At 43.5% G+C, this 22,430-nt stretch overlaps 2 protein-coding genes across 4 annotated transcripts; one reads left to right on the forward strand and one right to left on the reverse strand.

The window, feature by feature from the left end:
• Positions 1 to 1,067: 1,067 nt before the first annotated feature.
• Positions 1,068 to 13,413, reverse strand: LOC308638451 (membrane-spanning 4-domains subfamily A member 6B-like). Of its 3 annotated transcripts, none has more exons than XM_081275899.1 (7): positions 13,241 to 13,413; positions 12,466 to 12,613; positions 10,620 to 10,754; positions 8,631 to 8,687; positions 5,525 to 5,734; positions 2,582 to 2,683; positions 1,068 to 1,669 (listed from the first exon to the last, which is right to left on the reverse strand). In XM_081275899.1, the coding sequence occupies exons 2-7, from the start codon at positions 12,595 to 12,597 to the stop codon at positions 1,574 to 1,576; spliced, it is 732 nt and encodes a 243-aa protein (XP_081132025.1). In that variant the 5' UTR covers positions 12,598 to 12,613; positions 13,241 to 13,413; the 3' UTR covers positions 1,068 to 1,573. The 3 variants fall into 3 exon arrangements, with proteins under 3 accessions (XP_081132025.1, XP_081132024.1, XP_081132026.1); XM_081275898.1 differs by having other exon boundaries at positions 12,451 to 12,613; positions 13,241 to 13,407; XM_081275900.1 differs by lacking the exon at positions 2,582 to 2,683 and having other exon boundaries at positions 12,451 to 12,613; positions 13,241 to 13,412.
• Positions 13,414 to 19,428: 6,015 nt separating this feature from the next.
• Positions 19,429 to 20,454, forward strand: LOC308641898 (C-terminal-binding protein 2-like; the record flags this gene model as incomplete). Its single annotated transcript, XM_081280476.1, has 1 exon — positions 19,429 to 20,454. One exon carries the CDS (start codon positions 19,429 to 19,431, stop codon positions 20,452 to 20,454), a length of 1,026 nt encoding a protein of 341 aa, XP_081136602.1.
• Positions 20,455 to 22,430: the final 1,976 nt, after the last annotated feature.

Below are 22,430 nucleotides of genomic sequence, written 5' to 3' on the forward strand. Positions count from 1 at the left end.
AAATTCTTGGTTTGCTTTCTAAATCCTTTTGGGTAACTCTTGTTAATTTATGTCTTCCTATGATTTCTACTGCCCCCACCCACCCACCCATTTCATCAAATTGTGAAAATTGTTGGCATAAAGTTGTTCATTTTATTCCCTAATAATCTTTTTCTTTTAGTTTCTTTTAATTCTTAGAGCTTAGAGAGATGTCTCCTCTCCCCCGATTTGAAAAAAAATTGGTGCCCAGCAGTGAGGTATGAAGCTAGAGTGACAATACAGTAGATCAATACATCAACTGTGCAATCTAGGTGATTCTGAGGCAGGAAGGTGGCACCATGTGATTGACATCCAAGGTGGGGAGGGTGGGAGGGGTGAGAAGTTCTCCAGGAAGGGTTCTCTCTCTCTCTCTCTCTCTCTCTCTCACACACACACACACACACACACGCACACACACACACATTATTTATCTCCTCTTTCCCTTTCATCTTCTACATTCTTGTAGGCAGAAGAAGGTATTCTTCATTCTGTGCTCAAATATAATAAATATAATTTAACATCCTGTCCAATATAATCCTATTTTTATTGTACCTCCACTCTCCTTATTTAACTATACATTTCTTGAAGCTAAGAACGGAATATTATTCACCTTGGTAATCTTGGAATCAGACATTCCTTCTGGATCCTAAAATAGTGTTGCTAAACATAGAATGTTCACTCAAATTCAACCTAATGTAAGTATTTATCATTTATCCTCTAACTTTAGAGATAGAAATTGCAATAGGTAAAGTAATAAAAGTGTGTGGGTGGGTGTGTGTGCGTGCGCACGTGCGTGTATGTGCACATGCATGTTTATGCTTATTTGCCAGTGCAGAGGCCTAATATGTACAATTTAACAATTGTTTCTTTTTATTAGAAAAAAAATATAAGTTGTTTGTTGCTTAATAACAGATAAATATTCCTGGTTAGACTCCTGTGCTTCATTTGTTTGAATATTTGATGAAAGGGAAAGAGGCTTCACATTTAGGTTTGTATAGATCATTGTTAACTCGGCCCTTGAAGGAAAAATAACACAATGACTTTTAAAATGAAATGTGCAGTCACACAAAGACTTTATTTTGAAGCCAACTACTTTTACAGTCTCTGATCTGCCTTCACATGAACTTGTCTCCATGCACTAACAAGTGAAATACATGAGGTGAACAATTAATGCCACCTCTAAGAGAGACCAAATCTACAACCAATCAGATAACTCCTGTTAAGGGGTGCAGGAAAAAGTTGTCTCCTGGGCTTCACTATGATCCACTGAAACATTGTACCTAGTTTTCTGGGAAATGTCTGGGACTTTTGGGCCAGTCTATTAAGCAATTTTCCAGACTTGTGCTTTTGCTGAAGCCGATGATGTCCGGCAAATCAAGAGAGCATCAGCGGACACATACGTTCAACAAGTTTTGTAATACTCATTGCATAAAAAGTCTACATTTTAGGGAACCAAAACTTTTCTGTTCTATGATGGGTTTATTACTATTATTATTATTATTATTTATTATCATTAAGACCAATTTCTGCTGAATATTTTCCTCTTCTTTGTTCTTTAAGAAGTCATCATTTCCTCATATGCAGGGTTACAAAGCTCCTTCGGGGCCATGTTGAATGTATTCCTGTTACTATGAGGCAGGAATAACACACTCTAGAAAAAAGAGGATATGTTAGATTTCAGTCTTCACACAGGTTCAACTGAACATATACATATAACTATGTGTATATTATGTGTATATCTGAGAATATGAACATGAATATATATACATATATTATACATGTACATATACATGTATATCAGTTTGTATGTGTGTACAGATAGAGAGAGAGCATTCCCTTGACACTTTTACATAGAACTTTTGCCATTCCAGGATGAATATAGTACATCATTAAGTCCTCCAAATAATTGCTATTCACCCATCAAGCATTCTACTATTTATAAGCAAAATAATTAAAACAATTAATTTTGGATAAATTATTTTTTAAAAAATTCAGTTAAATGAAGCTGTGAATTTGTACTGGTGGCAGAATACTGTCCCATACAATCTGATTTAACAGTATTTCTTTAAGATCTTTTGAAGGAGAAATAACATTAAGATGACGAGAAGGAAAAGGAGGGCAATTAGACAGAGACAGAACCCAGGTCTAAGTGCCTTTTCCCACGTCAAGACTGTTATAAAGACCAGTCATTATGGCAGGAAGAGTTCCTGCCAGCAAGGGCGGCAGCCAGGTCCTCGTGTCCTGAGCACAGCCACCAACAGAGCATAGCACCAGGACAGGCATTCAGCTTCACAGAGCCTTGGTGTGGTTGTTCTGTTTGCAAACCAGGAGGACTAAGCTATGGGACTTTTCAGGGTGGACTCTCCAGTGCGGGGAAGCCTCAGCTGCCAGCCAGTCCTGGTCATCTGCTTTCCTCAACTGCCTTTCCTCCTTACCAGCAAAACCATCCCGCACGTGCCTCTTGTGCCTGATGGCTTCCTCCTTCTGTGACTCCTGGAAACATTGCTCAACACTTCCCAGAAAAACCCCAGGCACGATGGCATGAGGCCGCCAGCACACTCACCCCAGGGACATCAGAGTGGGCCTGCAGCCACCACAGCACAGAAATGAGCACAGCCAGGCAAGCCTCCAACACAGTGCCAATCAGCATCACAGACAGGACTCCCTGAAACCCAGCAGATAAGAGATAGATGGTTGGCAGCCATTATGAAGTCAAACAACAATAAGTGTTGGCGGGGATGTGGGGAAAAGGGTACACTTGTACACTGCTGGTGGGGCTGCAAAATGGTGAGGCCAATTTGGAAAGCAGTATGGAGATTCCTGGGAAAGCTGGGAATGGATCCACCATTTGACCCAGCAATTGCACTTCTCGGACTATTCCCTGAGGACCTTAAAAGAGCGCACTATAGGGATACGGCTGCATCAATGATTATAGCGGCACAATTCACAATAGCTAGACTGTGGAACCAACCTAGATGCCCCTCAATAGATGAATGGATAAAAAAAATGTGGCATCTATACACAATGGAGTATTATGCAGCACTAAGAAATGACAAAATCATAGAATTTGCAGGGAAATGGATGGCATTAGAGCAGATTATGCTAAGTGAAGCTAGCCAATCCCTAAAAAACAAATGCCAAATGTCTGCTTTGATATAAAGAGAAAAACTAAGAACAGAACAGGAAGGAAGAGCATGAGGAAAAGACTATAGTAAACAAAGACGAATGGGGGGAGAGAAAGGGAGAGAGAAGGGAAAGCATATGGAAATGGTAGGAGACCTTCAATGACACATAAAATTATAAGAGGTCATGAGGGGCAAGGGGGAGGGAAAAAAAGGGAGAGAATTGAACAACAGCAGGGGAGGTAGAGAGGGAAGATGGGAGGGGAGGGTAGGGGAGGGGGGATAGTAGGGGATAGGAAAGGTAGCAGAATACGACAGTCACTAATATGGCATTATGTAATAATGTGAGTATGTAACAGTTGTGATTCTGCAATCTGTATTTGGGGTGAAAATGGGAGTTCAAAACACAATTTGAGTCAAATGTATGAAAGATGATATATCATGAGCTATGTAATGCTTTAAATAGTCAATAAAAAAAATTAAAAAAAAATAAAAATAAAAAAATAAAATAAATAAATTTATTGAAAAAAATAAAAGAGAATGAGACCTTTCCAAAAAAAAAAAAAAAAAAAAAAAAAAGAGAGAGAGAGATAGATGGTGCCTGTGTCCACCGCAGCCTTCATGCCCGGGTGGGAGGTGATTGTAGAGATGAGGACCACCTCCGCCATCAGGGGATGAAGTAAGGACACCACGGGCTCCTCCCAAGCCCAGCAATGGCCTGATTCAACCTCTCTGTTCAGAATTCCCTCTAGATGAAGAGGGGAGATGTGGAGTCGCTAAGTCAGCTTCCCCCGCCTTACACCTGGATTCTTACCTGCGGGGACACAGGTTAATTGCACTGTTCACTCATTGAGAGAGCAGAGTGGCAAAACTGTTCCAGGGCCTGAGAACCTACAGCTCCCACTCCAGCCTCACCCGTACTGCTTGGTATGAGCCTAGACCATTCTCTTTGCTTCTCTAGCTTCTGTTTCCTTCTTTATCAAGTGTGCACAATTTCTTTCTCAGAGGTTTGCTAGGATCAATGAGGTTTTGGACTGTGCAAGTTCTTTGTAAAATGTAGTACTGACTAACCCTTCTAAATACCTGAAAAATGTGGATGTTTTCCCTTAGTCTTTTTTGGTGATTAGAAAAATTAGAAGATAACCATCAAGGCAGCAAAGTAACACACGCCATCTCCAAAAGGTTGTCCAGGGGCAAGGTATCCTTCAGGCAGGTCACTTGATAGTAAGGGAGAGAATGTGATGGGGTGTCTTCTAGCTCAATTACACATAAGGAGAGAGAGACGTGCCGTACTTGACACCGTCCTAGACAACAAGCTCGACTCAGTCTCTCTTACTTACAATGTAAAATTATCCCATCATGAATTTATACTTTATCCACTACTCAGTTTCTTCCTAAGCACTCCAGAATTTTCCTCAAGATTAGCTTAGCTGTGCTGATGTTAATTTATGCCAATTTCTATCCATTTCAATTGCATGTACTTTTTTTCTCACTGTAATGTCACTAACCAGGAGAGAAGCACCTGCAGTCCGCTCCTTAAGGAGCAAGGCGCAGACACAGTTCCACCAGGTCTTCCTATCTGTCCTTCCTCCACCTGTGTCTTAGACGACTATCATCTCGGCACAATGAGCATTCCGCAGCCTCTCTTTTTTTTTTGTCATGTTGCCTACTTTTCTCTCAGGATGTTGCTGTCCCACTTAGGACATAATATTTTTGTTAGTCAAACTTAATTGCTTTAGTTCACTCAATAAGACAGAGTTCCCTTAGAATTATTATCAGTTAACCTTCCTCATCTCCTAAGATTTCTTATCTCCAAATTTAATAAGTTCAATCTAAGTCATAACAAGAACGGCAATGATTTGCCAACTTACAGAATCAGTGTCTCTCATCACTACGATCTTGGAAAGGAGGAAAAGCCCTGCTCTTCAGACCCCTTTCTTCTTATTCTATTTTTCCGGGCTGAGCCTGGTATCGATCAGACCATTTTAACCCTTGCCGTACACATAGGCCAGGTCTCCTCTCTGGCATGTCCTAGTTACCTGTTCTCTCTTCTGTTTGCCTTTTGTAAGTCACCTCTCCCAGGTACCAAGTTCTTGGCTAGACAAATTCATACTTTGCACCTCAAAAGTTGATTTGTTTGATTAGTAAGAATCTCTCCCAGTGACAAGGTCTAGTTTTTCATCACCAACCTTATGGGACACGTATTCTTCAATTCCTCCCTATTAGCATGTAACCTTTTAATCTCATTCTTTTAATCTCCTTCATCTAGTCTTGACCATCCCTCATTTCCCCCAAACCAGAGAGAATACAGAGTTTTTCAAAAGAGGAAAGAAGGGCTTTTTAAAAACTCATAGAATCAGAGCACCCCATTGAGAAATACTTACAGCTAGACTGGCCTTGGCTGGGTAGCAGCCCCTGTAGTTCTCTCCATTATGGGGATAGTAATACCCCAAAAAAGCGGTTGGCTTAGCCTGTTGCTTTAACACGCACTCCTCTGCGGCAGGACCCAAAGCAGCTAGATTAACCGTGATGATAAAGAAACCCACCAAGGCACACAGAGCACTCAGAATGTTTGTGATCAGGCTGCTATTAACCTGAAAGAGAAAGGCTGAGTAAAGTTCACACTTGCGAGAAACAGATGTTTCTTCCATATTTTTGCCAGAGTACTGCAATCATTTACTTCATTTGTCCCCCTTGGGAGGTCTAGGATTAATCACTTATTTCAGCTTGCCCCTGCTAGTGCCTGGGAAAAACATCTCTGAACCTGGAAGGTAAATCGTAGCTCACTAAATGAGTAAAGGAAATCTCCCCCAACCCCAGAGACGACCTCGGTGGTGGGGCAGGGAATATTCCCCTCTAAAAGATTTGCCCTGCACCGACAGCAGGGCCCCATGAGACTGTCTGCAAAAGCCTTAAGACTATAGGGCCAAAAACAGAGATATTAGGGCTCCAGATATTGTTTCCAGATCCCTCAACTGATTCAAGTGCAGTCTGCATGTTCAGTGTCTCCCAAAGCCCAACATGTGCAAAGCTTAGTCTCCAACTTGGCACTGTTGCAAGGGGGTGGGAACTTTAAAAGGTGGTACTAGTGGGGGCTGGGTCTTAGGTCATCAGATGAGGGCCCCTTGAAGGGGATATTGGGATGCTGGTGCTTCCTCTTTCTCTCTTTCCTTCTCAGCTGCCATGAGGTGAATGGCTTCCTCTACCACTTGCTGACCACCATGAAGTGCTGTCTCACCTAACGCCCAAAAGCAATGGATTCACACAGCCATACACTGAAACCTCCAAAACCATGAACCAAAACATCCCATTCCTCTGTTTTGTTGTTGTTGATGATGATTTAATCTCAGGTGTGTGCTTTAGTAACAGCAAGTGGACTGATAACACTCAGAACCTGCCCCACCCACCATGGAAGCATCAGCCACACACGAGAGGTGGTGAGCAGTTCACTCCTCCTTGCACACCACCTGCAACAGCACACCCAGCCAACCCTGAGCCGTGCGATGTGGTTCCCAGTCGCAGGCAGGCCTTGAAGCCCGGACAGGCATGTGGTTGGTCAAGGCTGGAGCCACCTATGGATTTCTGCAGGCAGAGGTCTAGACACAGGCCCCAGGTGAGGTAGAAGAGGAAGGCCTGGACTGGACGTTGGACACTGAGGTCACGGTAGAGGCTTGCCTCAACCTGTCCATGTCCTTGACTCCTCAGGTCCTCCTTTTCCCTCCCCACACTGGGTCTCATCTTCACACTCAAGATGTAAGAAGAATAAATAAGCTGATCTCAGAAGTGGCTTCCTTTATTCTCCAACTCACAGAAGAAGAGAACTGAGCTAATACCGTTCTGAAAGTTCTGACAGGGCATGCCAACAGCCTTGCACTAAGTGTTATTGAATTCCATGTAGCCCACTCTTCTTACATGTAGATCACACAGACCACGCACAATTGATGTTTGTGGGGGGGAACCCCAATTTCCCAATATAACAACTGCAGTGCATACTCCTGGACTTCCTGATTGACTGTCAAGAGTCCTGGTGTCTAGAGTACATTTCTTTTCAATTTCATTTTTTTTGTAATACTAAGGATCAAACTCAGGGATGTTCCCTCACTGAGTTGAACCCCAACCCTTTTAATTTTGAGACAGGGTTTCACTCCATTACCAAGGACTATCCTGAAATTGCAATCCTCCTGCCTCAGCCTCTAGAATATATATGTTTAAGAATAACCTAGATTTGTCCTGGGCTAACATCCTTCTTAAACCTCAAAGGGGCTAATAGAATGTGTGACAAGATTAAAATTCACTACAGGCTAAGTGCTTCTTATAAGCATTAGGCTTACACCACCCCAAGACCTCCTGTGTCCTTGAGTTGCTTGCTCCTCACTGCAGGTTTGTTCTTTAGAGTAAGAGTTCCACGCATTTCCTCTTGAAAGTCTGGAAAAATTACTCCTATACTATTATTCAATATGATTGTCACTAGCCACATGACCTACTTATATTTAAAGTAAGAGTAAATGAAATTTCAAACTAAGCTGCACAGTTGCATTAGCCACATGTCAACTTATCAACAGTCACCGTGGTTGACAGCATAGACCTAGTGGATTCCCATGATCACAGAAAGATCTGTTAGACAGCACTGATCTCCTGGCTCGGGGTCCAGGTGGGAGTTTCAGACTTAATCTCTAATATCTGATGGCGGGGATATACTGGCATTGCCCTGAGAATGTTCTCTCTCATTTCCATGCTGCTTTGGGGAGACTTGTAGAGTCGGAGCTTCCAAATTGAGTTTCTAAACAATTACATTATATGGCATTCACATGATGCCACACACCAACCCCTGGAGGGATTGATCCAGGACTAGGTGAAACTTTTGCAGAATGTTTCTCCCTATTATCCTGCTTTCTTCTTCCTGCAACTTCCGGTCCATATTTCCCCCAGAAAGAGTTAATGGTAGGTAAAGTTGATTTCTTAGCCAATACAAAAGACAGCTTCTTGGACTCACAAATTTATACCCAAATCTAACAAAAGTATCAACTTTGAGGTGAGATAGATGAAAGAGAGATAATTCCTGACACAAACAGCAGACTTTTAAAGACTGGGTTTTCTCAAGGGTTTTGACACATAGGATTATTGGTGAACCCCCCCACACACACACAAAAAAAAACACCTTTTTATAATTCTATCAGCTTCCTCACCACTGAAAAACTAAATTTGAACACCTTTTACCTATAAAACAGCATTATAAATCAGCAGAAGTTTTTTTGTGTGTATGTGAGATTCCTGGGTACTAGTGTAGGATAAGATACACTCCTCTGAAGGCAGACTGATTGAGAGCACCATGGTTGGGTGAATGAGCCTTTGACAGGAATCGGGAGAATCTCGAACCAGCTCGACGACTCTGAAACTTTCAACTTTTCATAGTTGAAAAGAGACTGATTCTGTAGAGGTCTAAATTTCACCTCCATGCCTTGAGTGGTGGATTATGGTTTTCACACTCACCAAAACCTCTGTTGACACCTTCTCTGTGACGATTGATAGAGATCCACAGACGATAAACTACTCAGAAAGAAAGAAAAATATGTCATTTCAGTTTCTAGGTTCCAAAAAGCTACAATATCACCATCAGTGTTGATGAACAACTCCCACGGGTAAAACCTTGGGGAACAAATGACCAATGGTGAAAGAAACACTAAAAACAGATTTGTCCCTTTTGCCCAGAGAGCACAGGAAAAGGCAGATGTGCGCAGGAATCTATACCCATAAATGAAAGGATGACCTTGAAAGCCAGTAAATAAATTTATTGTTTTGTTTTGTTTTTGTGTTAATGAGAGAAGACAAATTTGGAGATAGATGATCTTTAGAGAAGGAAAAAGAAAAGAATGGGGGATGATCACATGGTTTTTGTCCTTCTTTTCATAATGCCATCCCAGTGATTCACCTGTGTTCAGCCACGCTTCCATCCCTGGGACAAATCCTACTTGATCACATCAAATCACCTTTCTAACATGTCCTTGATAAATGACTACCAAAGGAAGGATGGGACGAGATGTCAGGAACCTTGGAGACTGTTCAGAAAAAATGAAGAAATCATTTCCATACTCTGGAGTCTTTGTGATGTAAGAGATTTAAGGAAACGAACAGAAAGATGTTTTTAAAATGGTGGTGGTGGGGGGAGAGGGAAACAAAATAAAAGAACCTCTGGGGTTCCAGTGGTCACGGCATTAAGTAGTTTGCCTATGTAGATAAATGTCAAGACTTAAAAAACGTAAAGGAACTAGATGCCTCTGCTTCTTCACATATGGACTGTGGTTAGCGACAGGCTTCTAAAGAGAAGAGAAGAGAAAGAAGGAATGAGGCATTGGAGGAATCCAGAAAACACTACCTCCGCCCCATGATCAAGGTTAACTTCACTGGTCACATAATCTTGGTGGTGTGCATTCTTCATGTGACCTAATGGGAATGGTATGTCACTTCTTTCATCTTCTAGAAGTTCATTACCCTAATCTAAACATGTGAGAAGAGTATCAGATAAATTCAAATTTCGGAACATTGTGCGAAATTCCTGTCTGGGGTGGGGAGGAGCTTCTCAAAACTAGATCAACTCATCAAGGGCAAGGAAAGTCTGAGGAAGCCTCGAAGAACCCAAGGAGACAGACTCACCAAATGCAATGCCATATCCTTGAATGGACCTTGGAAGAAGGGCACTTGGGAAACACTGGTGAAATCCAAATAAAATGTTGATTTCAGGAAGAAGAAGGAGAAGGAGAAGGAGAAGGAGAAGAAGAAGGAGAAGAAGAAGAAGGACCCGACAAAGAAAACAGTGGAGTTTTGGATACATAAAAGAAATGAAGGCAGGAGAGAATGATAGATCCCGGGCCGTGGGAAGAAACTATCGGAAAGAAAACCTTCGCTGTGAGAAGGGCAAACCCACATCAATCTGGAAGAAAGTCACCTTCTGAGAAAAGAACCATTAATTCCTCCCAACACCGCAGATGTGGTGCTGTTACAGAGAAGTTTCCAGTCCCATCCGGAAAGTAGAGACATCTGCATAGATTACACACTCCTTCTCCCTCCCCTGCCCCCCACCCCCACCCCCACCCCGTGGAAGCAATGAGCTGGGAGTTCACTGTCCTATATGGAAAGCCCTTTCCCACCTCTATCATACTTCATGATTTTTTTTCCCCCTCTAACCCTGGAAAGATGTCACCAATCTCAACATAGCTTAGGATAGTATGGTGAAAAATAAGGTGACCTTTAAAAGAAATGTTTGTCTAAACCAGATAAGAAATTGACTCCCAATAAAGCCACTACTGCCCTCCTGCATACTGATGCTCTCCTGGACTACACACAAAGGAGAATAGGTTGTAACCACTGAGTGCTCCTTGCTCCTGATGGACACAAGAATGGTGGCCAGTGGAGAGGAGTATGGTCCCTGGGTATGGCCTCGCCCCTTCCTCCCCACCCGCCCTCCTGCGGAACTCGACTTACAAGCAAGCCTCCTATGAATGGATAACCAGATTTTAACAGGGCGGAGTACACCCAGGTAAAATGCTGAGAGAAGGGAGCAGATGCCAAAATGATCCCCAGGCTCAACACCATCACACCACACATGATCTGGATCGTCTGTTGGAAAAGGAAAGGAGGTTGAAGATTAAGCCAGCCTCGGTGAAGACAAATCCACTTTCACCTGTGCTACCCGCACGTCTGCACCTTCTACGAGATCCCAATGAGGGCGGCAAGAGCTCTGGAGTGAGAAATCCGAAAATTCTTTGGGGAAGGGGTGCCGTTCTACCAGAGGGCACTCCTGCCTCCTGTTTAGGGCCTTTACTCGCAGCTCATGGCAGGTGCTGAGCTGATGGAGTCCATAGCTAGTACCTTTCCTTCTGCCTCTTGGGGGAACAGGGGACATCTAAAAATCCTTGCTCTCACATGAGCACTGAAAATGTGGAAGCCCCGTGTCACATCTCCAGACCCCCGATGGCCACACCATGGAGCCTGGATCTCTGGACAGCTCTGTGGTGTCTTGGGTCCTATCCTGGGGTTCCGGAACCTATGTTTTAAGAGGTTGTTTGCCTCCCTGAGGTCCATCTTCACCTCAGAGACTCACAGTTCTATTGACATTTACCAGGAAGCTTTCCAAACCTTCTGTCACAGGATTCTCACGGGAACCCACAGGGATGTATCTCTGAGGTTAGGCGATTGGTCCCACTGGGTCTGAAACCTGGTCAGAAGCAGCACCTTGCTTCAGATAATGCTAGTGCAGAGACAACTCTAGAAACATGGATTGCCTGGTTTCCTCCCAGGTCTGGATAGCTCCCTCCCCCAACATCCCTTCATCCCACTGTTTCTTTAATAAATCATGGAGGAGAGGAGAGAGAGGAGCAAATGTAAATATCATCCCTGTTCTTAAAAGAAACAGAGAAGCCAGGCACAGTCATGCAAACCTGTAATCCAAGCAGCTGGGGAGGCTGAGACAGGAGGATCCTGAGTTCAAAGCCAGCCTCAGCAAAAGCAAGGTGCTAAGCAACTCAGTAAGACCCTGTATCTAAATAAAATACACAATAGGGCTGGGGAGGTGGCTCAATGGTTGAGTGCCCCTGAGTTCAATCCCCGGTACAAAAAAAAAAGAGAGAGAGAGAGAGAGAGAGAGGAAGGAAAGAAAGTGTGTTTTTATTGTAATTTGCAGTGAGAGAAAAAGACCCTCATCATTATATAAAATACATGTATGAAGATATGAATTTGGTGTCAACATACCTTATATATAATCAGAGATATGATAAATTATTGTATAATGGTATATTAATAATTGTAATGCAAAAATAAATAAATAAATAAATAAATAAATAAACAAACAAAGGCAAAAAAAAAAAAATCATGGAACAGTGCTTGCCTAGCATGTGTGAGGCACTGGGCTTGATTCTCAGGACCACATAGAAATAAATAAAATAAAGGTCCATCAACAACTAAAAAAAATTAAATCAAAAAGTCAGTATGATTATTAAGCATGTAATTGGTGAAAAAAATATAAAATGGGTAATTCTTTATAATAGGTTTCATAAAAGAAATATTAAAAAAACACTGCACTTCAGAAATACAAAAAAACAATAAGTGAAGCAATCAAATTTCAACTTCTGGTTTTCCAAATAAGAAAAACACAGATTTAATCTTGTGAGGAAGTCCTGGGGAAGGTTTAAACAGCTCTCCACGTGACTTGCACTGGTCTGCAGATCAGCTGTCACAATGGATCTCTAGTAGCAAGACCCTCAGTCTCTTTCCACCACCCACCACCCAACTCCCATGTGTCCTTCCTTGGCTTTACCCCAATGACTTTGACCTCTGCCTTTAGACGTTTCTTCAGGTTGTCCAGGTTACTGTGGGTGGGTCTGGTACTCTCTGTTTGGGGAAAGTTGATACCATTTGATGTGAGCACAGCCACATTTGCACTGGGCACAGGTTGTGACATCATGATGGTGCTGCTGTCACTGGAAGAGAAAACAAGGCAGCTCTTGCAAGCACTGGACTCCCAGGTTCTGTCTCCCAAAACTATAGGAGAGGACTTGCCCCTTTGTCCAGATTTGGACCCCCCTCCCCTTTTTTTTTAGGGAAAGAAACTGATAGTACTGAGCAGTGAAAACACAAAGCCTTGGTTTCCTAAGGGTTTTCCTGTCGTGTTTGACACTGATTGTACAGAATCAACACATCAAGGAAGGCCTGAGCATGAATCATGAGAGAGGTCCCCAGGTTCAGAAGCAAATGTTCACAGAAAGCATTCAATATGTAGCCATCTCCCTTTCCCCTAGTCCTACCAACCACAACTGCATCGCTCGCTATGTGATGAATTTCAACCCCCATCTACCTTGCCGGTCATGATTTATTAGGATTCAGCCTTCTACCTTTATGCCATTCTTTGCCCATGGGTTGCACAAGTTGCCAATGGCCTGATGGCATTTGAAGAGAAAAATGTTCAGCTTCCATTTATCATGTGACCTCAGCTAAGTGCCTCACCAAGATCATGCAGTCAGAAAATAGCAGAAAGAGTTAAAATCCCCTGTGCCCATAATGTCACAGCAAGAGCGCTGGGTTGAGAAGAGTCTTCCTGCATTGCCTACCTGTGCCCGTGGACCAGTGCTGTGGTCCCAGCTGACTCTCAGAAACCCCTAGGACGTGGTAACTCCAGGTTCTCCAAGTCTGATCAACAGTTCCTACTTGTCGCCTTCTGAAACTCACCAGCCCTTCCTGAGCCCAGCGTTTACAGCTGCACAGGATGTGATGCTTGCAGCGCGGAGATTTGTGAAACGTGTCTGCGCTTTCTGACTTGTGAACTTCTAGAAACTTCAGAAAAATCACTAATTGAATTACCAACGTTGAGAGTCTGTAGGCGTCACAGAGCTTTCTGTGTGAATTGCCCCTTGAATACTTACTAGCTCCACACTGTTAGACAGGTCTATATTCTTGAAGTTGCATTTTTCTAATCGATACCAAAAGTTGGGTCCTTGTCCCTGATGCTGATCCAATAAGAAGGACAAGATTTTGAGAAAAAGGAAAAAGAAGTTTTATTGCTTTACTAGCAAAGGAGACTTCATAGTGCACATCCCACCCAAGAGGCTGAGATTCTAACTGCCTGGGGGAACAGTAACCTTTTATAGAGGAGATTCAAAGGCTACAGATGTGCCCTGTCAGGGAATATCATTCATTTGTAGCCTTAAGAGATACATCTGCAAGTGCCAGCCCAAAAGTTTGGATTCTTTCATTCCTGTGGTCTGTGAACCAAAGCTCAGATAACTTGGGCTAAGACAAGAATAAATTTCACCTTGTTCTCTCCATGGTTAGGGAGGGGCAGAGGAACAAGAGAAAAGAAAAAAGAAGTATGTCACTTTTAAAAGAAGCCATAGTGGCAGAGCAGCAAGGGTTATATTCAAAGCACGAAGTGGACCCCGTTACATAAACTGTTAGAAAACAATACTAGAAAATTGTTATAGAGATGACATAAAATATTTATGAAAGGCCTATACTGCTTCTAAGCAGCGTTCAATAATATGTCGCCAGTTCTAATAATAATATCACTAGTAATAGAAAGATGATAAATAATAAAGTATTTTATATTATGTAGTTAACCATATAATAATAGTAATAATGCCTATGTAGCTTTCAAGGCACATTCAAAAACATATGGCCACAAATAGTAACAATAGGACATAGAAAAATATTTTTGTTATTTTGCTGTCTAAATATATACATATTTGTATTTATATATTTGTTTATATATATATATATATTTTTTTTTTTTCTTTTTCCACTTCCACAACTGGAAGCAGACTTTCAGGTCTTGTTGCCTACTTGCTGCCTATTCTAAAGCCCCCTTCCTCCCCTGGCCACTTTCTCTACTAATAGACTTCAGGAAAGGTTGGGGACTTCTATGGAAGTAGTGAAACTGGAAGAGGTACCGATGGAGAAGATTCAGGAAGACCTGAACCCGCTCAGCAAACACATGCTTAGAGTGGAGTGGTCTCCTGAGGACAGAGGTCCCTGAGAGCCTGCGGCCCTGGAGGCGGCTCTTCTCTGGAGCTGACTTTGATGCACTGGGCAGGGGAACCCAAGCCAGCTGCAGACACAGCTGCCACAGCTTCCTTCCTGCTTTCCTTGGGGTGTGGGGGGGTGCTGCCAGAATGAACTCAGGAATACAACATGAGCCACCGCTGTCCCCGGGGAGCAGAGGGCTCTGCATGAAGGAACCCCATTTAGAAGGTTGTCTTTGTCTTCAGGGCCAGAAGGACAAGAGGTTACTGGCTAGATAATTCCTTGTGGTAGGGGACTGCTCTGTGCTCCAGTAGATTGTTAGCAGATTCCCTGTCCACTACTCTCTAGATGCCAGCAGCAATCCCACCTCAGGTATGCCAAAGGTCCTCCAACAGAGGAGGAGCAAAATCCCTTCACCCCATGTTGATAACTGTTAATCTGGAGATGGGCTGAGAGAGAGGAGGGATTCTCCCAGAAGTCTGTGGCAGGGGGCAGGACAGCCTGCACCCTCACCCTCCTGTCCACCCTCACCCTCCTGGTCTCCTGGTACCCCTTCCACTTCCTCAGGTGCCCGCTGTCATTTCCCCGTCACATCCTGCCCCCTTATTGCTATGGAACAATCCAGTGGGTTAGTGGGGTGCAGCTTTCCTCCTGAGCTTGACCAATAAGGGGGTGGGCCTCTTAAGGGACAACCACAGCCACTTCCCTTCCAGGAAATTCATCAATAAACCCGTTGAATCTGCCCACCCTAGCAAAACCTCCCTCTTGTGACTGTTTCCTCTTTATCATAAATTTAAAAGAAAACTTAGAGAAGTTTGAAGGATTCAAACACATGTAATGTGCTCAGCACAGAATCCTGCAGAGTGGCCCAAAGTGGTCCATGTACTGCCTTCCCTTCTTATCTGTCCCCTTTCTTCATCCCACCCACCTTCCCCTCTGTCCCCTCCCCCACCCTTCCGAATCTCCCTCCCCCTCCCCATCTCCCTCCCCCTCCCCCTCCCCATCTCCCTCCCCCTCCCCATCTCCCTCCCCCTCCCCCTCCCCATCTCCCTCCCCCTCCCCATCCCCTTCCCCTCCCCCTCCCAATATCCCTCCCCCTCCCCTTCCTTCACCCTCTCCTGTTTATTTTTTTTTTGGGGGGGCTTCATCAACCTCTGAACAAGGCTCCTCTCTCTAGTGTCTCAGCTGAGTTCCATCCAGCATTTATATTATCAGTTGTTTACAGAGTCTGAACCCCACCAACCTAATCAGGAGGGGAAAGACTGATATAATGATAACCCATGCTGATTAATAATCTAGGACAGGGTTTCTCAAAAGAGGCTCCTAATAATCACGCATTGGCTAGATAATTCCTTATTTTAGGGGACTGTTCTGTGCTCCAATAGATTGTTTAGCAGATATCCTGTCCGCTACTCTCTAGATGCCAGTAGCAATCCCACCTCAGGTATGCCACCCAGGAATGTCACCAAACATTGCCAAAGGTCCTCCAACAGAGGAGGAGCAAAATCCCTTCACCCCATGTTGATAACCATTCATCTAGGAACAAAAGGGTTTTCTATGATTTCTGTGTATCGGTGGGTATGTAAGAATCAGGATATTGTTTTCTTTAAAACAATTTCTTGATTTTGGCTTTTTAAACTTTTAGTTATAATTAAAAACTCACGTAATTCACCATCTTAACCATTTCAAGTGTAGAGTTTGGTAGTATTCATTAGAGTCAAATTGTGGCACAGCAGATCTCTAGGGCTTTTTCCTCTACTGAAACAAAACCTTTGTAGCCATTGAGCAAACCACAGGCTCTTTTTCCCTTTCTTCCTGACCCTGGCAACTACTTTCTGCTTCCTGTGACCTCTAGGATGACTCGAGACACCTCTTGTGATCACGGCATTTATTTTAATGTTTTTGGCAACTGACTTGCTTCACTTAGCACGATGCCCTTGAGTTTCGTCTATATTGTAGCATTTCTTTCTTTCACGTACATGCCACATTTTCTTTTTTTTACCCTTCAACAGATGCTTGGGTTATTCCACCTCTTGGCTTTTGTGAAGAACGCTGAAAAAAAAAACCTACAAGTATGCAAACATCTTTACAAAGTCATATGATTTATAGACCTTTGGGTATTTTTTCTTATTTTTTTGATTAATGTATTTTTATTAGAGCTTTATGGTTACACACAGTAGTTGGGTTCATGCCGACAAACTCATACTTGCATGAAAATCGATTTGGGTTCATGATGCTCCCCTTTTCCCTCCTGGCCTCCCTCCCTGCTCCCCTTCCCTTCCTCTGCTCCACCAGGCTTCCTTTCACTCAAGATATCTGTTTTTTAGGGTTGATTTCTGAAGATTTATTTTATTCCTTTGAAATAGATGTTTTTCTGTTCCTCTGTATGCTTGGTGCTCTTTTGCTGAGATTTACGTATTTTTAAAAAAACAAAAAAACTTTTCCAGTCATTACAGATTGGCCAATCATAAAAGAGGAAGACTTCAGCAATCAGCATAGCTAGAGATTCCAGAGACCCTCAAAACCTTGAGGCCGGGGTGTTCAACCTTGGGATTAGATGTAATTGTCCAGTTAAAGAGATTTGCCGGCTTATTCTCTAGGTGTGTTTTCTCTTTCTCCTGCTGGTGTCTGGCTGAGGTGCTACAGTCTCTCTAGAACTGAAACCAGGGTGCTCACCTGTATTCTTGGTACCCTACCACGATACCCAAATTGTGCCAGTTCATGTCAGCACTTGGAGTCAGGTGAGACAGAAACCAGACCCCCAGACAACACCCCCAGAATGCAGAATGCTGGACTCGTGGTCCACTCATCTTGCCCTTCTGATGTAAATGTTTGGAGTTGGGTGCCAGGGTGACAAAGAGGCGAGGATTGGTAAAAGTGCCATGAACTTCACCACCCACCTCGATGGGTCTCTTCCTGGCTACGCTCTCCAACTGGGCGCTCGCTCCTTTGCCTCCTCCCTGAGTTCTTTTTTTTTTTTTTTTTTTTTCCTTTTGGGACAGGTTAAAGTTTTTCCTTTTGTCACAAAAACAGGACTGTACCTATACAAAGGCTCAAAATAGGCCATCTTTTTAAACAAAAAGGCAATGATTCACAAAAGACTATGAATAGAACATGTAACTAGTTGATACAAATCTAATAGGATTTGTTAAAATCAGTCACATCTAATAACACATCTGAAGTGTTCTTGTATAAAATATCACTTGAAGAAAAGAATTTATCAATGTCTAAAAAAGTGGGTTTGTTCATAGACAATCTGACAAGTTACCATAAAAAGTGTTTCCTGAGACATAAGGAAATGCAACATTATTCTTGAACCCTTAGCAGTTCAAGACTTTCCACTCAATAAAATAGCTGAGGATCTGAAACTGAGAAAATATATTTGAGTACAAACAGCTTGTGAAACTTAATACTTTTTTCTTTTTTTTTTCTTTTTTGCATCATCAGAGGGTACAACTGAACTTACAACCAACTTGCCTGCTCGGTATGCAGTTCAGCTGTGAGGGAGACACTTCTGTACAGGAGCCTGTACTGTCTTCAATCCTATGCTTGCAGGTGTCTAACACAGGCAAACAGTTTTTTCCCCATTTTGTAGCAATTTTGTCTTCCTATTAGCAAAAAGAGGTAACAAGCCCCTGTAGACCAAAGGGACTAGAGTCATAAGATGGGGATTTCCTCTTAATATTTTTTTATTTTGATGTTTGGAACTCTTGATGCAACATTCTAGAGCAAGGTGCTCAGGACCTGCTGTGCCCAAGGAACTGATAAAGGAAAAAGCTCTATTTATTCTTTGTGATTTGATGCACAGATGGAAAACTTAACACACAATAACAGAAGTTGGTCGTTAATAAATCACGTCCTATTCTTTCAGCGCTTCTGGAAGCAGACGACATCTTCAGTTTTCTAGCTCTTGTAGCTTTTAACACTGCAACACCAACGATGCATATGTCCAGGGTCAGTTAAAAAGACTGTCAAATTCCTTCTCTTTTTGTTCATCCATTTTCACTGTCTCTTGGTCCCAAGTTTATCTGAATGATTACCTTTCAGCATTCTCTGCTATTGCTCGTTGGGGTGCTCTCGATTGTCCCCATGTTTTGTAGGCTGGTTGGGAGAGGGAGCTTGGGAAGGGTGTGCCACCGTGGGGAGGTTGTGAGTCACCGGGATGCCTCCAGGGATGATCCCTTCCATGGCTGCAGGAAGTCCTCCCGGAGTGACGCCTACTATGCCCGGCGGATACCTGTATGTGGCACCATTGAGCTCAGGATGAATTGCTTGCTGGTCTATTACTGACCAAGGAGCTGATGTGACAAAGAATTCCTTGTTGACAGAATACAACAATTACTAATAGGGCATTATGTAAAATTGTGGATGTGTAACCGACGTGATTCTGCAATCTGCATTTGGGGTAAAATTGGGGGTTCATAACCCACTTCAATCTAATGTATGAAATATGATATGTCAAGAGCTTTGTAATGTTGTGAACAACCAATAATAATAATAATAAAAAAGACACAGTTTCTTAAGCTTTCTGGGATGCGACCTGTGATTGCTCGGCGGATCTCTGTGGCAGCTGCCTCTCTCATCTCAAGTGATGCTTGTTCACTATACCAGGCCGTGTGAAGCTGTATCCCTTTAAGAAGACGGACAGCCCATCGCGTGAACTGTAGAATTTGCAGACAGATTTATATTGGGTGCATGGTGGCGTAATGCGCGCAGACTCCTGCGAGTTCCCCTAAGTTCTTAGAGGACCGCTTTGCCTTTTGACTCAGAGTTGCAAAGAATGGCCCTTGTGGATAAGCACAAAGTGAAGCGGCAGCGATTGGACAGGATTTGTGAAGGTATCCGCCCCCAGATCATGAACGGCCCCCTGCACCCCCGCCCCTTGGTGGCACTGCTGGACGGCAGAGACTGCACCGTGGAGATGCCCATCCTGAAGGACCTGGCCACTGTGGCCTTCTGCAATGCACAGTCCACTCAGGAGATCCACGAGAAGGTGTTAAATGAGGCCGTGGGCGCCATGATGTACCACACTATCACCCTCACCAGGGAAGACCTGGAGAAGTTCAAGGCCCTGCGGGAGATCGTGCGGATCGGCAGTGGTTATGACAACGTGGACGTCGAGGCTGCCGGTGAGCTTGGAATCGCCATGTGCAACATCCCGTCTGCAGCTGTGGAAGAGACGGCCGATTCCACCATCTGCCACATCCTCAACCTGTACCGCCGCAACACGTGGCTGTACCAGGCCCTGCGGGAAGGCACACGGGTACAGAGTGTGGAACAGATCCGCGAGGTGGCCTCAGGAGCGGCACGAATCCGTGGGGAGACACTGGGCCTCATCGGCTTCGGTCGCACGGGGCAGGCGGTTGCTGTTCGAGCCAAGGCCTTTGGATTCAGCGTCATATTTTATGACCCCTACTTGCAGGATGGGATGGAGCGGTCCCTGGGCGTGCAGAGGGTATACACCCTACAGGACTTGCTGTATCAGAGCGACTGTGTCTCCTTGCACTGCAATCTCAATGAACATAACCACCACCTCATCAATGACTTTACTATAAAGCAGATGAGGCAAGGGGCATTCCTTGTTAATGCAGCCCGCGGTGGCCTGGTGAACGAGAAGGCCTTGGCGCAGGCCCTTAAGGAGGGCAGGATACGAGGGGCAGCCCTTGATGTGCATGAATCGGATCCCTTTAGCTTTGCTCAGGGTCCTTTGAAAGATGCACCAAATCTCATCTGTACCCCCTCCCTGAGTTCTTGCAAAGGCAGTTTGGTCCATATGTTGTTAAGTGAGAAACTTCAGGAGGAATGAAGGCTGGCGCTTCCTATTCCACGTCCTGCAGATGGCACTTAAGTTAATTTCTTGCTACTAGATCCCGTTTGACTTAGCTGGGAGCCACCCATGTTCATATGGCAAAGCCCAAGAGCAGATGTTTATATGTGGCAATGAGGGAGTTAAGACTAATTTTACTGATCATTTGACTCTTCATACAACTCTGTACACAGGCTCCAAAAATAATACGCCCTATTCCTGTTGGTCCATGGGTTGTTCTTTTCCACCCTGGCCTTTCTTGGGCTAAGGATCTCTACTTGGAAAATAAGAAGGTCCTAACTTTTGGACCCCAAATGACCACTTGCCTATTTTGTTTGCTGGTTTTCTACCTAGATCCTGTTTCCCAGATCCCTTCTGCATCTCAGCTTTTATCATCTACCTTTCAAACTTGCTTCTTCAAAACCACAGGAATCTTTTTGAATTTTTTTTTTTGTTTTTTTACACATCCCCAGCCCAATTTAGTATTTTATTTAGAGACAGGGTTTCACTGAGTTGCTTAGCACCTTGTTTTTGCCAAAGCTGGCTTTGAGCTCGCCATCCTCCTGCCTCAGTCACCTGCCGAAGCTGCTGGGATTGGTTTCCATTTTGAGGATATCTGCCCTTTTCCTAGTTATCATCATCAGCTCCTCTATTCCAGGTCACTCTCCTAGGCCTACAGTAGGAACTCTTTTCTACTGATTTCTGTTTCTATATCTATTTCTATTGATTTCCATTGAAGCACTTGCCATAATCTTTTTAGTGGAATATTATTCTTATTATTCTTTGGAGTTTTGCAAAACTCCAAAGTAGCTACTAGACCACGTCTCCTTCTTCTTCCTCCATTTGTTTTCCTCTTCCCTTCCACTTTATATGCATTCTTAGGAGAGAATTTGAAAAGTCCTAAATGCTTGAAAGAAAGAAGAAAACAAATGCATCGTTTTGCAAGAAGTTGCGTTTTTCATAATGTCTTGTGGATAAATTGTGGTTAGGAGAATGGGAGGTCTGCCTGTAAACATAGCCTGGCCATCTTCTCCAGGATTCAACAACCTCAGAGAAGACAGGAAGGTCATCACCAGCTATTTCACAAAACTTTCTGGAACTTCTCAGAGAAGTGAAAAACTTCTTCCCATTGTGGAGAAGAAAAGGGAAGTGTCACAGAGAGCAAAGAGTAAATATTGTCCTACAGCTGAGATTTAAGCAAAGCGAAGTAAGCAGTAGGTTCTCTCTCCAAGGGAAAAACTAACAGCTAGGAGCAGGTCTCTGGCTGTTGGATCTCTGAGAGTATGTGGATCGTTATAGTTGAAGCAACGTCCTGGGGTTTCATAAATTGACTTCCAGACCACTCACATGTAATCGAATCAAGCCTTTATTGAAGCACACCCTCGGCGACTGACCGGGAACATAAAGTCTGTTCTGGATCAGCCCCGAACAATTGTAAGGGTGCTCCTTTTAAGCTTGAAAACCACAAAAGGAATGTTTGGGGGTTTAGCTAATACAAGCAAGCCAGGTTACAGAAGCGGGAGATTGCAGTCAGGTGGCGGGAAGCTTAGCCAATCACAATTAGCCCAGTCATCCCAGTTACAGAAACAGAGCCCAGTTAGATAGTTCTGTGTTCTTGAGGATTTTCACAACCAAAAGAAAAACAACTTGTCCCAGTCGTGACCTTTCTAGTTGACATGGCTGTTTTACAAAATGGAGTTACTAAACAACATGGAGTCACTATAGTCAAGACTTCTGTCTCATCACAGGATAAACCCAAATGAGGAAAAAAAAACAAAACCATTTTTTTATATAGAAGTAATAGCCTAATGTCAATTGATTCCTATTTGTGCCTCATACATATTATTTGAGCATACTCTGGCTCACAGATGGGGGTCCTCCTGCTGTGTCCTCCTCTGGTGGAAAGGAGAAAGAAAGTTCTCCATGGTCTCCTCCAAGGGCACTAATACATTCATGAGAGCTCCACCCTCATGACC

Source organism: Spermophilus citellus (assembly GCF_964194105.1).
Source record: "Spermophilus citellus genome assembly, chromosome: 2".
In the NCBI taxonomy this organism is placed as follows: Eukaryota; Metazoa; Chordata; class Mammalia; order Rodentia; family Sciuridae; genus Spermophilus; species Spermophilus citellus.

What these genes read in the sequence shown, in the direction of transcription:
- LOC308638451 (XM_081275898.1), bottom strand. Translation starts at nt 12,597, where the DNA reads ATGATGTCACAACCTGTGCCCAGTGCAAATGTGGCTGTGCTCACATCA. An exon ending in AGGTGTCAACAGAGGTTTTG is followed by an intron (nt 5,735 to 8,630) that starts GTGAGTGTGAAA and finishes TTTCTCTTTCAG; the next exon opens with GTTAATAGCAGCCTGATCAC. An exon ending in CAGCCAAGGCCAGTCTAGCT is followed by an intron (nt 2,684 to 5,524) that starts GTAAGTATTTCT and finishes GCTGGGTTTCAG; the next exon opens with GGAGTCCTGTCTGTGATGCT.